Below are 12,307 nucleotides of genomic sequence, written 5' to 3'. Positions count from 1 at the left end.
TTGATTAACCCATGCACCACAAGGTTTATAATGGGAGATATCCCACATATAATATACAGGCCTAGGTGTGGCCACTTTTATATGGAGTCTTCACAAAAGGTTTCAGAGCCTTTATTGAAGCTATGGATGTGCTTGTCTGTGGCTAACAGACGTGAACTCACTAAATGTCTGAAATGTCAATACTTTGAAATATCTATGTCCATTCATTAGCTACATAGTAGTCCACTTTGCAGGCAGACTTCCTACTAGCTGAACGATGTCATTTCCCGGAAGAGACAGCTAAGATTGGGCCATTCTCTTTAGTGTTTGCCTTGTCTGCCTTTCCCCCACCTCTTCACTAGAAACATTTTGATCCAAAATCACACGGAAATCCTACACAATTGGAACAAAAACAAACCGATACAACGTATCCAAATGGAGTAACAGAACTGCACAGAAAGATAACGAGGTGAGGTTTATTAGACGACTCTTCTGACTAGCCAAGCTAGCTTAGCTAGCTAAATGTTAGCCGGACATCCATCAGTTGCTGCAGGAGTTAGCTAACGTTAGATAGCTATGCTTGCGGCTTCGGATCGTTCATTTATAAGGTCAGTGCTTCATATGTAGCTATGCCGGATGCAAACGTTGTATTGCAAAATATAACTATACTGTAGCTAGTTATGTTTTCAAAGCACATTTAAAATTCAAATACAAACGCCATGAGTGTGAAATGTATTGACGTCGCCTCGATAATTAGATAAACTTAGCTAGCTAGCCAGCTTGGCTATCTAGCTTAATATTAGGCTAGCTATCTACCGGTACTTGACATGCGTGCAAACAAATGGCACAACCTCAATAACTTGTATAGACAACCAGAATTAATCAATGACACTTAACGTTTTTGCAAAAAATACACCAGCTAGCTACTAGTAGGTATAGTAATATGATATGAAACGAAGTTAGCCAGCTTGCCAGACAGAGCTAGTTAGCAAGCTAACTGGCTAGCTAAGTAGTAGCTAGCAGAACACGCCTTACAAAGAACCTTCAAACGACACACTCTTCTAAACTTGTCCTCTTACCAAGTTGGGTATTAAGTTATACTGATTAAGTTAGCCATATTGCAGGGAAACATAGTAAAGAGCTGTCGTTCGAAGGTTATTTGTATTGATGTATTGCAATCCATTCATTCATGTTTTATGTCTGATGCAAAATCACAGCACCCATATGACCATTTCATGCATGGGTGTTGCAACTTCTTAATTGCTCTGTCTTGTTGTCACTGTTGGCCGGAATCAACAAAGGCCCCTGAAAGCCAGTTGTGCATGGCACTGACAGTGGGCTTTGCTGTAGTCATGCAAATGTCGCATCATCTCATAACCTCAAAATGCAGGTAACAAGCTACCCCAAAACAAACACTCTAAACCATTCTCTTTGTTATCCTCTTTTCAGGGAGAGCTTTGCAGTCATTCACCTCAAAATCAAATAGACCCTAAACGTCTATCGCTGCTGCACTGAAAAGCACCCACCTCAACCTGAGCCTACTGCCTGACTCACCCAAACCCAACCAGCCAGTATGTCCCAGTTCCAGTGTCCAGGTAACCCTATGTCCAGCGCTGCTGCCAGCCCCATGCAGCAGCTGTCTCAACCCCAGCCAGGGTACAGCATCCCCTGTGCCTCGAGCCCCCTGCCCTCTGAGAGTGCCAGTCATCCTCTCCGGAGCTCAGCCCTGCCCTTGGGCTCAGCCACTCCCTTCAGTCCCACCTCCACAGGTCTGTGTGTGTGTGTGTGTGTGTGTGTGTGTCAAAGCTGTCTGTCGGTGTGTGTCTCTCAATGGACATATCTGTTTTTGTTTGTTTGTTTTTAGTATCTAACATGGCAAACCCTAAAGAGAAGACCCCTATGTGTCTGGTGAATGAGTTAGCCCGTTTCAATAAGATCCAGCCGGAGTATAAGCTGCTCTGTGAGCAAGGACCAGCTCACTCCAAGGTAACTCAACAACCCAACCACTGGCACTCACTAGCAAACCTAGGTCATATTTATTAGGATACACTCACTGTAGCAAAAGGTTTTGCAACTGAAAACAAAAACAAATGTTTTTTGTTGGACAAGTTCAGATAGTGCCTCACCATTTCTGGCCTTTTGTGCCTACTGAACATAACCCTAGAAAGATCAGTCATCACTGTGCTTTTTATGTCTACCTTCCTGCTCTTTAAGACTTATAACAGAGATTTATCCCTATCTACTTCTCTCTTCTGTCTCTCTGTTTCCTTCCTCCCCCAGATCTTCTCAGTGCGGTTATCGCTGGGGGATCAGCACTGGGAGGCAGAGGGGACCAGTATAAAGAAGGCCCAGCACTCTGCAGCTTCCACAGCCTTGGCCCAGACCACACTGCCCAAACCTAGCATGAGGAACAACCCCCGCAACAACACAGGCAAGAACCCAGCACACCGGGCCCTGTGTGGGCAGTGTATATAAATGTGTGTATTTCTTATAGAGGCTCTCAGGTCATCACTTTGAGTTGCTGAGTATCATGATCGGGGAAACATTGATAGTCAGTGGCGTTAAGTAGTCTACATTATATAGGGTTTGAGTTTGATCACTAGGTGTATTAAAGTTTTGGTCCCTATTGTTCTGTAATGTTTTATGTTTGTGTTTTCTGTTTCTTCTGTGTGTCCTACCACAGTAGACTGCATGATGCAAACGGTGGAGCTGAATTCCCTCTGTATGAAGTTAGGGATGAAGCCCATGTACAAGCCCATAGACCCTTACCCCGGGATGAGACCACCCAGCTTCAACTACAACATCAGGGCCCCGGGGCCTTACCAACGCTCCATGCAACAGTATGTCCACTCGTTTTTCTGGGGGGGGGGGGGGGATTCATTGTAAATCTTCAATTAATAGCCCAGGTGTTTATTGGAGTCCAGTGTAAGGCGAGGAGGCTGGCGTTTATATCAGCATGATTAGGTAAGTCAGTCAGTCAGTAAAAGCTATACCTGAGCATCTCCTGTCTTCTTGGTGTGTGGTCAGGTACTATTACCCATTTTCCCCGGTGGGGCCGGTGCTGTACCACATGGAGCTGAACATCGGGGGCCAGCAGTTCCACGGAAAGGGGCGTACGCGGCAGCTCGCCAAACACGATGCCGCCTCCAAGGCCCTGAAGACTCTGCAGAAGGAGCCCATACTGCTGCAGCAGCTGCCTGAGGTCAGAACTGGGGAGGAAACACTAGGGTTGGAACAGTCTCTGCTTATTCCTTTCTGTTTCTGGGAATACTCCAACTGGAATTCCTGGAAAAAGTTGGGTGAAAGTTTGGGAACATTTCTGGTATTTTGCCCACAGGGCAACACCTGCTATATGGATCACTACACAGGTCTGCTTCACAACATGAAGGAAGGGCACATATTTTACTCAATACTGCCACACAGAGCAATTCCGCTGCATCATATAGCCACTCTGCTGCAACATACACAGCTGTCAGATATAATGTTTTGATACAAACTATTTAATTTCAGATGAATGGAGAAGACACAGAAGAGAACCTCAACAAATCAGAAATCAGTCAGGTGTTTGAGATCGCATTGAAGAGGAACATGCCTGTCAGCTTTGAGGTAGGCTTTAGACCTGCATTTGCTCAACTAACAGTCCAGTTATACAGTGGAACTAATTATGTTCTCTCCCCTGAGGATATACCTTTCCAATACTTTTTCTAATTTTCTTTCCCTAACCTCTTCCCTCCTCTGCCCCACAGGTTCTGAAGGAGGCAGGTCCTCCCCACATGAAGAGCTTCATGGTGCGTGTGGTGGTGGGGGAGTTCTGTGGTGAGGGTGAGGGCAAGAGTAAGAAGATCGCTAAGAAGCTTGCAGCTACAGTGGTGCTGGAGGAACTGAGGAGACTGCCCCAGCTGACCCCAAGTTTGGAGAAGATGCAGCCGGCACGCATCAAGAAGAAGACCAAGTCCATCATTAAGGTGAGAGGACCAGGGGGATGATGTCAGGGAGAGTAGAGTAGAGAGCAGTAGAGCATCGTAATTATCGAAGACTGGAAATTAGCTTCCTAGCTACCAGTGAATAAAAGTACTATACATCGTAAAAAAAACAAAGGCTTCTAAGATGGCCATTGTTCATTTTTAAAGGGCAACAGAAGGGAGAGGAGGGGTGATGGGGAAAGCTTTTGGAGGGTTGGAAAATTGTTTTATAGGAATGTTTGTTTTATAAAAAAAAAACGTTGTTGTTAGCAGACGTTGTTATCCAGAGTGATTTACAGGAGCAATTAGGTTTAAGTGCCTTGCTTAAGGGCACATCGACAGATTTTTCACCTAGTCGGCTCGGGGATTAGAACCAGCGACCTTTCGCTTACTGGCACAACGCTCTTACCTACTAAGCTACCTGTTCTTGTGTGTAATGCCCACTCTCTCCCCATCTCTCCCCCCCTCCCGCCCCTTCCAGCTGCAGACCAGTCCAGAATATGGGCAGGGCATGAACCCCATCAGCAGACTGGCTCAGATCCAGCAGGCTAAGAAAGAGAAGGAACCAGAGTACAGCATGTTAACAGAGAGGGGGTTGCCCAGACGCAGGGAGTTTGTTATGCAGGTGAGACAGGAGTCCCTGGGCCTGGCACATAGCCTACCACTACCTGCTCTTGACCAAATCAACCCCGTACTCTCGGCCTAGGGCACTTGTGGAGGTCTGAGGGGATTGGACAGGTGTGAGCAATATGGCAAACACGACACCTAGCCTATCAGAAGGCAATGTGGTGCTAGCACCATAGTGTGTATGCCTATCTAGGCTAGTCCTCTCAGATCTCCCTAGTGTCTATGGTTGATTTGGGATTGGGGACCAATTTTTCTCTCATTCTGACCTGTGGTTGTGGTCACCAGGTGACGGTGTGTGATCAGTGTGCGGAGGGCTTGGGCCCCAGTAAGAAGGTAGCGAAGAAGAACGCAGCAGAGAAGATGCTGGAGCTTCTAGGTTTCAAAGTGCCTCAGCCTCAGCTCCACAAACCTGCGCTCAAAACGGACGAAAAGGTACAGTAGGTCCCCAAAAGCCACCAGAGGCATCCAATCCAGACCACTGGTTTAGTTAGACCCCACTCATGTGCTTATCTAGCCAGTAGTACACAGCAGAGATAGTTTGTATTGACTTGAATGATCATTGAGCCGCCAACTGACGTGTATTCTTTCTGTTGATCATGTGACCCAAGGTTCCACTGAAGAAAAATGGAGACGGGAGGAAAGTGACCTTCTTTGAGCCGGGCTCTGTGGAGGAGAGCCGGTCGCTGGGTGAGTGGTTCAGGCGCAGGGTTGAAACTACACATACTTTGATATGTACTCAGATTTATGCAGTACACTTTGCGTTTGGATTTGGTATGAGAGATTTTACTTACTTGACTTAAACCCTTTTGGCTCTTTGTGGAGCATAGGTAATCCACAAACTTCCTCCAGAGTGTTGTGCAGGCTGACAGATTTAGTATTTTGGAACATGGGATACTTTTACATTACATGGGTGTTCCATTCCGTGTTCTCCTTCCTTCCCTGTGTTTTACATGATTATGTCTCTGGCCACCCCCATCTCTCAGGTTCCAAGGAGGAGGACTACCGCCTGCCCTTCCTCAGCCACCAGCAGCTCCCAGCAGGCATCCTGCTCATGGTGCCCGAGGTGGCCCAGGCTGTAGGGGCCAGCCCTAGCCAGGGGCACCAGAACAAGGACTACGGTCCCCGGGCCAACCACGCCAAGGTGTGTGCCTGTGTTTTAGTTTTTGACATTAGCCTTGATGGTATTAATTTAGCTCGGCTGTCTTTTACCTCACAGTTTGTATGTTTATTTTAGTCCTGTGATGTTCTCTTTTACTTCTTGAATCTTTTGATGAAGAAGTGTCTTTGATTATCAAGATAAGCACTATGCAAATAAACAGTATTGTTATTATTATATTAAGGCCACTCTGACGGCCATCATCGCAAATGAGCTGCTGTACGCTGGTACCTCCCTGACCGCCGAGACCATTCTGAAGAGCCAGAACAGTGTGGGTCATCTAGTACCCCATGGACCCCTGACCAGACCCTCCGAACTGCTCAGCTACCTGGCCAACGTACAGGGACTGCAGGTACACACACACACACCCACACACGTACGTTAACACACACAAACGCCTACCCCATGGCTTCCTGACCAGACCCTCCGAACTGCTGCGCTACCTGGCCAACGTACAGGGACTACAGGTAGTCATAGACACAGGTGCACATGCATGTGTGCGCACATGGACAAACACACACACACACACACACACAATGAAACTTTTTATAAATGCAGTGGTATTCAAACTTTTTCAGCGGGGACCACATTTTCTTCCCGCCAGATATTCTGCGGAAATAATTTTTTCTCCCACTAATTTCTCGCTACTCCACTCCACCCCACCCCAATTCTAGTGACACAACCTTAAAATCGCTAAATTCTGATTTTTTTCATCAACAAATAACCTTAAAATGATCTTTCTCAAAAACGTTAGTATATTGTCCCATACAATATGTACACATAATTTTTTTTTTGGGGGGGGGGTCGCGACCCCGACTTTGAATACAACTGTATTAATGTATTTTGTAGTGTTAAAGTTAGTATTACTATCCTCTGTTGCTTTTCTTGCAGGTGGAATACAAAGACTTCCCCAAAAACAACAAGAATGAATTTGTATCGCTGATCAACTGCTCCTCCCAGCCCCCCCTCATCAGCCATGGCATTGGCAAGGACGTGGAGTCCTGTCACGACATGGTGAGACTCGCACACAACCACACTGAAGCAGCTCTAGTGTTTAGACCAGGATCTTGTTCATTAGGGCACACTGTAGCTAAAAAAAAAAAATGCTATGGAAAAAAGCATATTGGACATGTTCAGAAAGTACCTCCCTGTTTCACCTGTGCCCTCTGAACACGACCCTGATGCTCTAAATCAGACATATACAGGCACAAGCAATAGGGAAATTATGATATAGGCTACATAAAATATTCCACATCCTCCCTCTGTCTACAGGCTGCCTTGAATATCCTGAAGATTCTGTCAGAGCTGGACCAGCACCAGCAGCAGACCAATGACAGGACAGGGAACGCACCACTCTCTGATAGGTCAGATGAGGACCAATAAGATAACACTATTATTGAGATTGAATAATAACAGTTTAATATATTTGTCTTATTTTCTAGGGTTGCAAAACTCCAGAAACTTTTCAAAAGCTTTTCAGAAATCCTAGTTTCCCTCCAACCTGAGAACTTGGTCCGTATGACTTGGTAACGCTCATTTGTTTTGTGTTGGGTTTCTGTAGGTGTGGCAAACAGGACATGGAGGGCAGTGACTCTCTCCTCATCAAACAGGCTAACTCGAGCACCTTGGGACAACAGACTCTGGATGGCACTGTGTAGACAGACGCACACCATTGGTTGTTTGAAAGAAGCACTAAAAGAAAACTAACACTGTGTTCTGATAGGCTGTTTTAGAATTCTACAGGAAGCTGAGGGCAGCCATCATTAGTGTTTATATTATATTAAATGTTCCAAAATGTTCAGTTAAACAAGATTGATAGAAGAAAAATTACATTTATTTCCTCCTCCTTGATGTTGTTTAATTGTACAGATTATTCATTCTTTTTTTGTTGCTTGATAGAAAAAATTGCTGCATCATATCCGATATAATGGAATTCTGCTCTGTTGAGATAAGATGGAATAATGTTTAATATGATAACTGTGAAAATCAGCTTTTGAGGAGAAGCATTTTGTCTCTTTTCCCTTTTTTTCTGTAAATGAGACCTTTCTCTTATTTTTAAACGTTGTTTTATTCTTCTTCTTTGACCCTGGAATTATTGGGGGGTTGTTAGCAGACCTGGGTTAAAAAACTGAAATCTTTCAAATACTTTTAGCTTTAGGAGTGCCAGATGGGCGGGGTTTGCAGTTTTGCCTCTATTCCATTGTTCCAGGCAAGCTCAATCAAGCCTAGCTGAAGTATTTGAAATGATTTAAAATAGCTTTTGAACCCAGGTCTGGTTGTTACAATAGCATTTACTTGTGAAGTATGAGACCCCATAGAAGGATAGGATGCAGCTAGCGAACCACTGTTGATTTTCCTGGAGTGCTTTATAACAACAACCACCACAAGTGAACAGTGTTTATCTACATTACCATGTAGGGCTACGAAGGTTTTGTGACTAAGTGTAGCGTGTGTGTAGCGTGTGTGATGTCCTGTGATTTTGTCTGTCCCAACTGTCAGAGGTGTCGGGGCAGTATAAGTCTGTGTTGCATACAGTCCCAGCACGATATCCCCACTCTCTCCCCCTATCGTCCCTCCCTCAGTGTCAAACCACCTCCTCTCTGCTCCCCATGAAATGTAAGTAAAACTTGTATGCTATCACGCACAAAACTAAACCATCAGTTGTTGTTTTTTTGTTCATCTTATGTGCCCTCATGTTCCAAGAGAAAATGGTAGACGATAGAGAAGGGTACATTTTGGGGGGTACTTTCTGGACTGGATATGTACTGTAAGTCTAAACTAGTCTCTCAACAGACGTGTGTTTCTGGCAAAGCGAGTCTAGCCCTATACAGATGTGATATCAATGGGAGAACAACCAACCAGTCACACAGTGGGTTTACTTTGACAACAGTGGATGTTTTTACTCCATATAAACAGTTTAGTGTAATAAGCCAAACAAATGGCTGACACATTATTGACCTGTCAGAAACACATGGTACAACCACCCTGTCCTGCAAGACTTCATTGCTGGCCAATGACCATTACTGGTATTCCATCACATGCAATCAGAGGACCACTTCTGGTGCTCAGTGTCACACATAACCTTTTCACACTATCTTGCCAACCCGAACCTTACTGTGCTGTCTCAGGTTTTTTGTTTTGTTTACATTGTCCTCTCCAGCACGGTTCCAGCACAACTTGGGTTGCTTAAAGCGAACTGAACAGGAGCTAGGGTGCCAGCCTGCCTTTAAACCAGTCGAGGGGCATCGTTGGTTGGCCATGGCCTGCTCAAACCAGCCTGGAAATAAGTGTAACAAAGGCAGGCTGACCTTTGACTGGACTACACTGGAAGGCATTAAGCCGTAAGAGTAGTACAGTTGGGATTGGGAGAATAGTGTGAAAAAGACCATGGTCATTTTATTTCCCCATCATATAGTTTTTATCCCATAAACTATTTGTTTATCCACTCAGGGCTGGTTTCCCTGACATAGACTAAGCCTCCTACTGGAATAAAAAGCATGCTCAATGTATCATTTTAGTCCAAGACTAGGCTTAATATGAGTCTAGGAAACCCACCCTTAGATTTTATCTGTAGAGACTGAGTCTACAGGGAGAGTTAGTTAGCTGCGATCAGGGTATGTTCTCCATTGGTCAGCTTGTTCCACTTGCTCTCGATGAAGAGGTACATGCACTTGTCTGACCCCATGAACCGATAGGTCACCATGGTGGACTCTCACGGCAACAGCCTGCAGGAAGAGGAAGAAGGGTGCAGTTAAACAGGTCAAAGTTTAAACCTGGCTGTATCGTGTCAGGGTGTAGTGTACAAACACTATGTTTGATATAGTATGCCTATCTTGTTTCACCCATAATAAATATATTATAGTTCTGAGGTTTCACCAGCCATCAGGGCTCATGTTTATGTGTTCTGATGAATGCCTGTGTGTCTGTATTGACCCTGTATAGGTCATATGCGGCTGGTGACAAATGGTCCAACCAACTGAAGGACCACCTACACAACCTGGGACTCAACACCACATCATCCTGGGACCTGGCCCAGAACAGGACGGCGTGGAGAGACCAATGTCGAGGTGCTCCGCACTGCTCCAAGGAAGTAACGAAGACGAGTGAGTGGGTGATCATTCAAGTTTTTTTCAGTCAATGTGTGTACTCGTGCTCGGGAGATGACGGGCACGTAGGTGAGGCGTGGCATGCAGACCGGGGCTGGTTATTAGGATGGCGTTCATGGCCTGCTCCAAACAGTACTCAGGCTCCAGTGGTGCCAGGGACAGTTCTACCTCATTCCTGAGGGGGGCAGCAGAGCGTAGAGTTTCACAACATCACACTGTTTTTACATTTACATTACATTTATGTCATTTAGCAGACGCTCTTATCCAGAGCGACTTACAAATAGGTGCATTCACCCTATAGCCAGTGGGATAACCACTTTACAATATCTTTTTTTTTTTTTTTAGGGGGGGGGGGGGGTAGAAGGATTACTTTATCCTATCCCAGGTATTCCTTAAAGAGGTGGGGTTTCAAATGTCTCCGGAAGGTGGTGAGTGACTCCGCTGTCCTGGCGTCGTGAGGGAGCTTGTTCCACCATTGGGGTGCCAGAGCAGCGAACAGTTTTGACTGGGCTGAGCGGGAACTATGCTTCCGCAGAGGAAGGGGAGCCAGCAGGCCAGAGGTGGATGAACGCAATGCCCTCGTTTGGATGTAGGGACTGATCAGAGCCTGAAGGTACAGAGGTGCCGATCCCCTCACAGCTCCATAGGCAAGCACCATGGTCTTGTAACAGATGTGAGCTTCAACTGGAAGCCAGTGGAGTGTGCGGAGGAGCGGGGTGACGTGAGAGAACTTGGGAAGGTTGAACACCAGACGGGCTGCGGGATTCTGGATGAGTTGTAGGGGTTTAATGGCACAGGCAGGGAGCCCAGCCAACAGCGAGTTGCAGTAATCCAGACGGGAGATGACAAGTGCCTGGATTAGGACCTGTGCCGCTTCCTGTGTAAGGCAGGGTCGTACTCTCCGAATGTTGTAGAGCATGAACCTGCAGGATCGGGTCACCGCCTTGATGTTAGCGGAGAACGACAGGGTGTTGTCCAGGGTCACGCCAAGGCTCTTCGCACTCTGGGAGGAGGACACAATGGAGTTGTCAACCGTGATGGCGAGATCATGGAACGGGCAGTCCTTCCCCGGGAGGAAGAGCAGCTCCGTCTTGCCAAGGTTAAGCTTGAGGTGGTGATCCGTCATCCATACTGATATGTCTGCCAGACATGCAGAGATGCGATTCGCCACCTGGTTATCAGAAGGGGGAAAGGAGAAGATTAGTTGTGTATCGTCAGCGTAGCAATGATAGGAGAGGCCATGTGAGGATATGACAGAGCCAAGTGACTTTTAGCTGTACAACTACAAGGGACATTCTGATACACGCTGTAGTAAGCCTATGTTCTGTGTCAAATTATAAACCACTGTGTATGATTGTATGAAGTAGGCTTACACCTGCGATATCAGTCTGTGATTGACCTCTACAACAAAGTTGCCCTTAGTCCCTCTTTAGTATCCCCCATTCCCCAGCTATAGTCTCTCTCACCTGATCTTGCACCTGTCGAACATGCCTGTGTCTACAATATAGGGGCACACCAGAGTGGTCTTGACTCCATCAGACTCCTCAGTCAGCAGCTCGCGGGCCAGGGACTCGTGGAATCCCACCGCCGCAAACTCACTGGCGCATTAATCCTGCCTCAAAGAGAAAGACCACTCAGGGCCCATATTTACATAGCGTCTCAGAGTGCTGTTCTAGGATCAGGTCCAACCTGTCCATGTTATCTTATTCATTATGATCCAAAAGGCAAAACTGGTCCTATATCAGGGACTTGTGCTCTGAGTCGCTTTGTGTATATGGGCCCAGAACACATTTACAACATCCTCACAGTAACATACATAGGTATTTGTGTATGATTTGGATTTATTTTGTTGTTGTAAGTTAACACTTTTCCGTAGGTTACCCTTTTACCTATGTCACTACACAGTAAAAACTGTAGTAATACCTTTCTTAGTTGCATAGTAATAGCTACGGTAATAAACAGTAATAAGACAGTAATAAACATCAGCAATATTCTCTCAGGTGGTCTGTACTCCCTGGTTCACCTCCACACAGGCAGTACTGAAGAGACCCAGGATGCTGGCGACAGTGAGGATGTGGCCATGGTTCTGCTCCTTCATCTGGGGAACGAAGGCCTTCGCCGTCTGGGAAACAGACAGACAGGTAGACACACAGGCACGCACGGACAGACCGGTGCATGCAGGCATGGACACATACGGACAGACAGGCGCACACACACAGACTCACACGGAGAGAGACAGACACACACACACAGCCACAGATGGACAGGCACACAAACACACACACAGATACTGTTATTTGGTGAACACAATTACTGACTATCAGGAGTATCAATAATGATGAAATAACGATTTTGAATGAGCAAAATGATGCAGTAGTATTGTACTGCAGTCCTTATGGGACTTCTGCCCAGCTAGGCCTCAGTGTGAAGCAGGCTTACTGTTCCCCACTAAGAGGATCAGGGAGGGAATCCTCTAG

The 12,307-nt window shown here is 46.1% G+C and overlaps 1 protein-coding gene and 1 pseudogene across 3 annotated transcripts; one reads left to right on the top strand and one right to left on the bottom strand.

Annotated features, from left to right (window-relative positions):
• The first annotated feature begins 277 nt into the window (after positions 1 to 277).
• LOC311134310 (double-stranded RNA-binding protein Staufen homolog 1-like) lies at positions 278 to 8,378 on the top strand. 2 transcript variants are annotated; one of them, XM_084167952.1, is made up of 16 exons: positions 278 to 448; positions 1,429 to 1,748; positions 1,844 to 1,965; positions 2,260 to 2,410; positions 2,666 to 2,819; positions 3,007 to 3,181; positions 3,490 to 3,585; positions 3,726 to 3,944; positions 4,423 to 4,566; positions 4,854 to 5,000; positions 5,177 to 5,255; positions 5,552 to 5,709; positions 5,909 to 6,076; positions 6,616 to 6,738; positions 6,997 to 7,088; positions 7,286 to 8,378. In XM_084167952.1, the coding sequence occupies exons 2-16, from the start codon at positions 1,553 to 1,555 to the stop codon at positions 7,380 to 7,382; spliced, it is 2,121 nt and encodes a 706-aa protein (XP_084024078.1). In that variant the 5' UTR covers positions 278 to 448; positions 1,429 to 1,552; the 3' UTR covers positions 7,383 to 8,378. The 2 variants fall into 2 exon arrangements, with proteins under 2 accessions (XP_084024078.1, XP_084024077.1); XM_084167951.1 differs by having other exon boundaries at positions 2,663 to 2,819.
• Positions 8,379 to 9,319: 941 nt separating this feature from the next.
• On the bottom strand, positions 9,320 to 12,015 carry LOC311134054 (retinol dehydrogenase 10-A-like; annotated as a pseudogene). The gene is made up of 4 exons: positions 11,854 to 12,015; positions 11,297 to 11,442; positions 9,872 to 10,005; positions 9,320 to 9,399 (listed from the first exon to the last, which is right to left on the bottom strand). The product of its transcript is annotated as a retinol dehydrogenase 10-A-like (transcript).
• Between the last annotated feature and the right edge of the window lie 292 nt (positions 12,016 to 12,307).

Source organism: Coregonus lavaretus, assembly GCF_964263955.1.
Source record: "Coregonus lavaretus genome assembly, chromosome: 8".
NCBI classification, from domain to species: domain Eukaryota; kingdom Metazoa; phylum Chordata; class Actinopteri; order Salmoniformes; family Salmonidae; genus Coregonus; species Coregonus lavaretus.
Note: the sequence above shows the minus strand (reverse complement) of the source record. Positions and strands in the feature narration are given on the sequence as shown.

Excerpts from the sequence above, each read along its gene's own strand:
- LOC311134310 (XM_084167951.1), top strand. The coding sequence starts at position 1,553 with ATGTCCCAGTTCCAGTGTCCAGGTAACCCTATGTCCAGCGCTGCTGCC. Across the intron at positions 5,256-5,551 it reads GGAGGAGAGCCGGTCGCTGG|GTTCCAAGGAGGAGGACTAC; the intron begins GTGAGTGGTTCA and ends CCCATCTCTCAG. Across the intron at positions 5,710-5,908 it reads CCCGGGCCAACCACGCCAAG|GCCACTCTGACGGCCATCAT; the intron begins GTGTGTGCCTGT and ends TATTATATTAAG.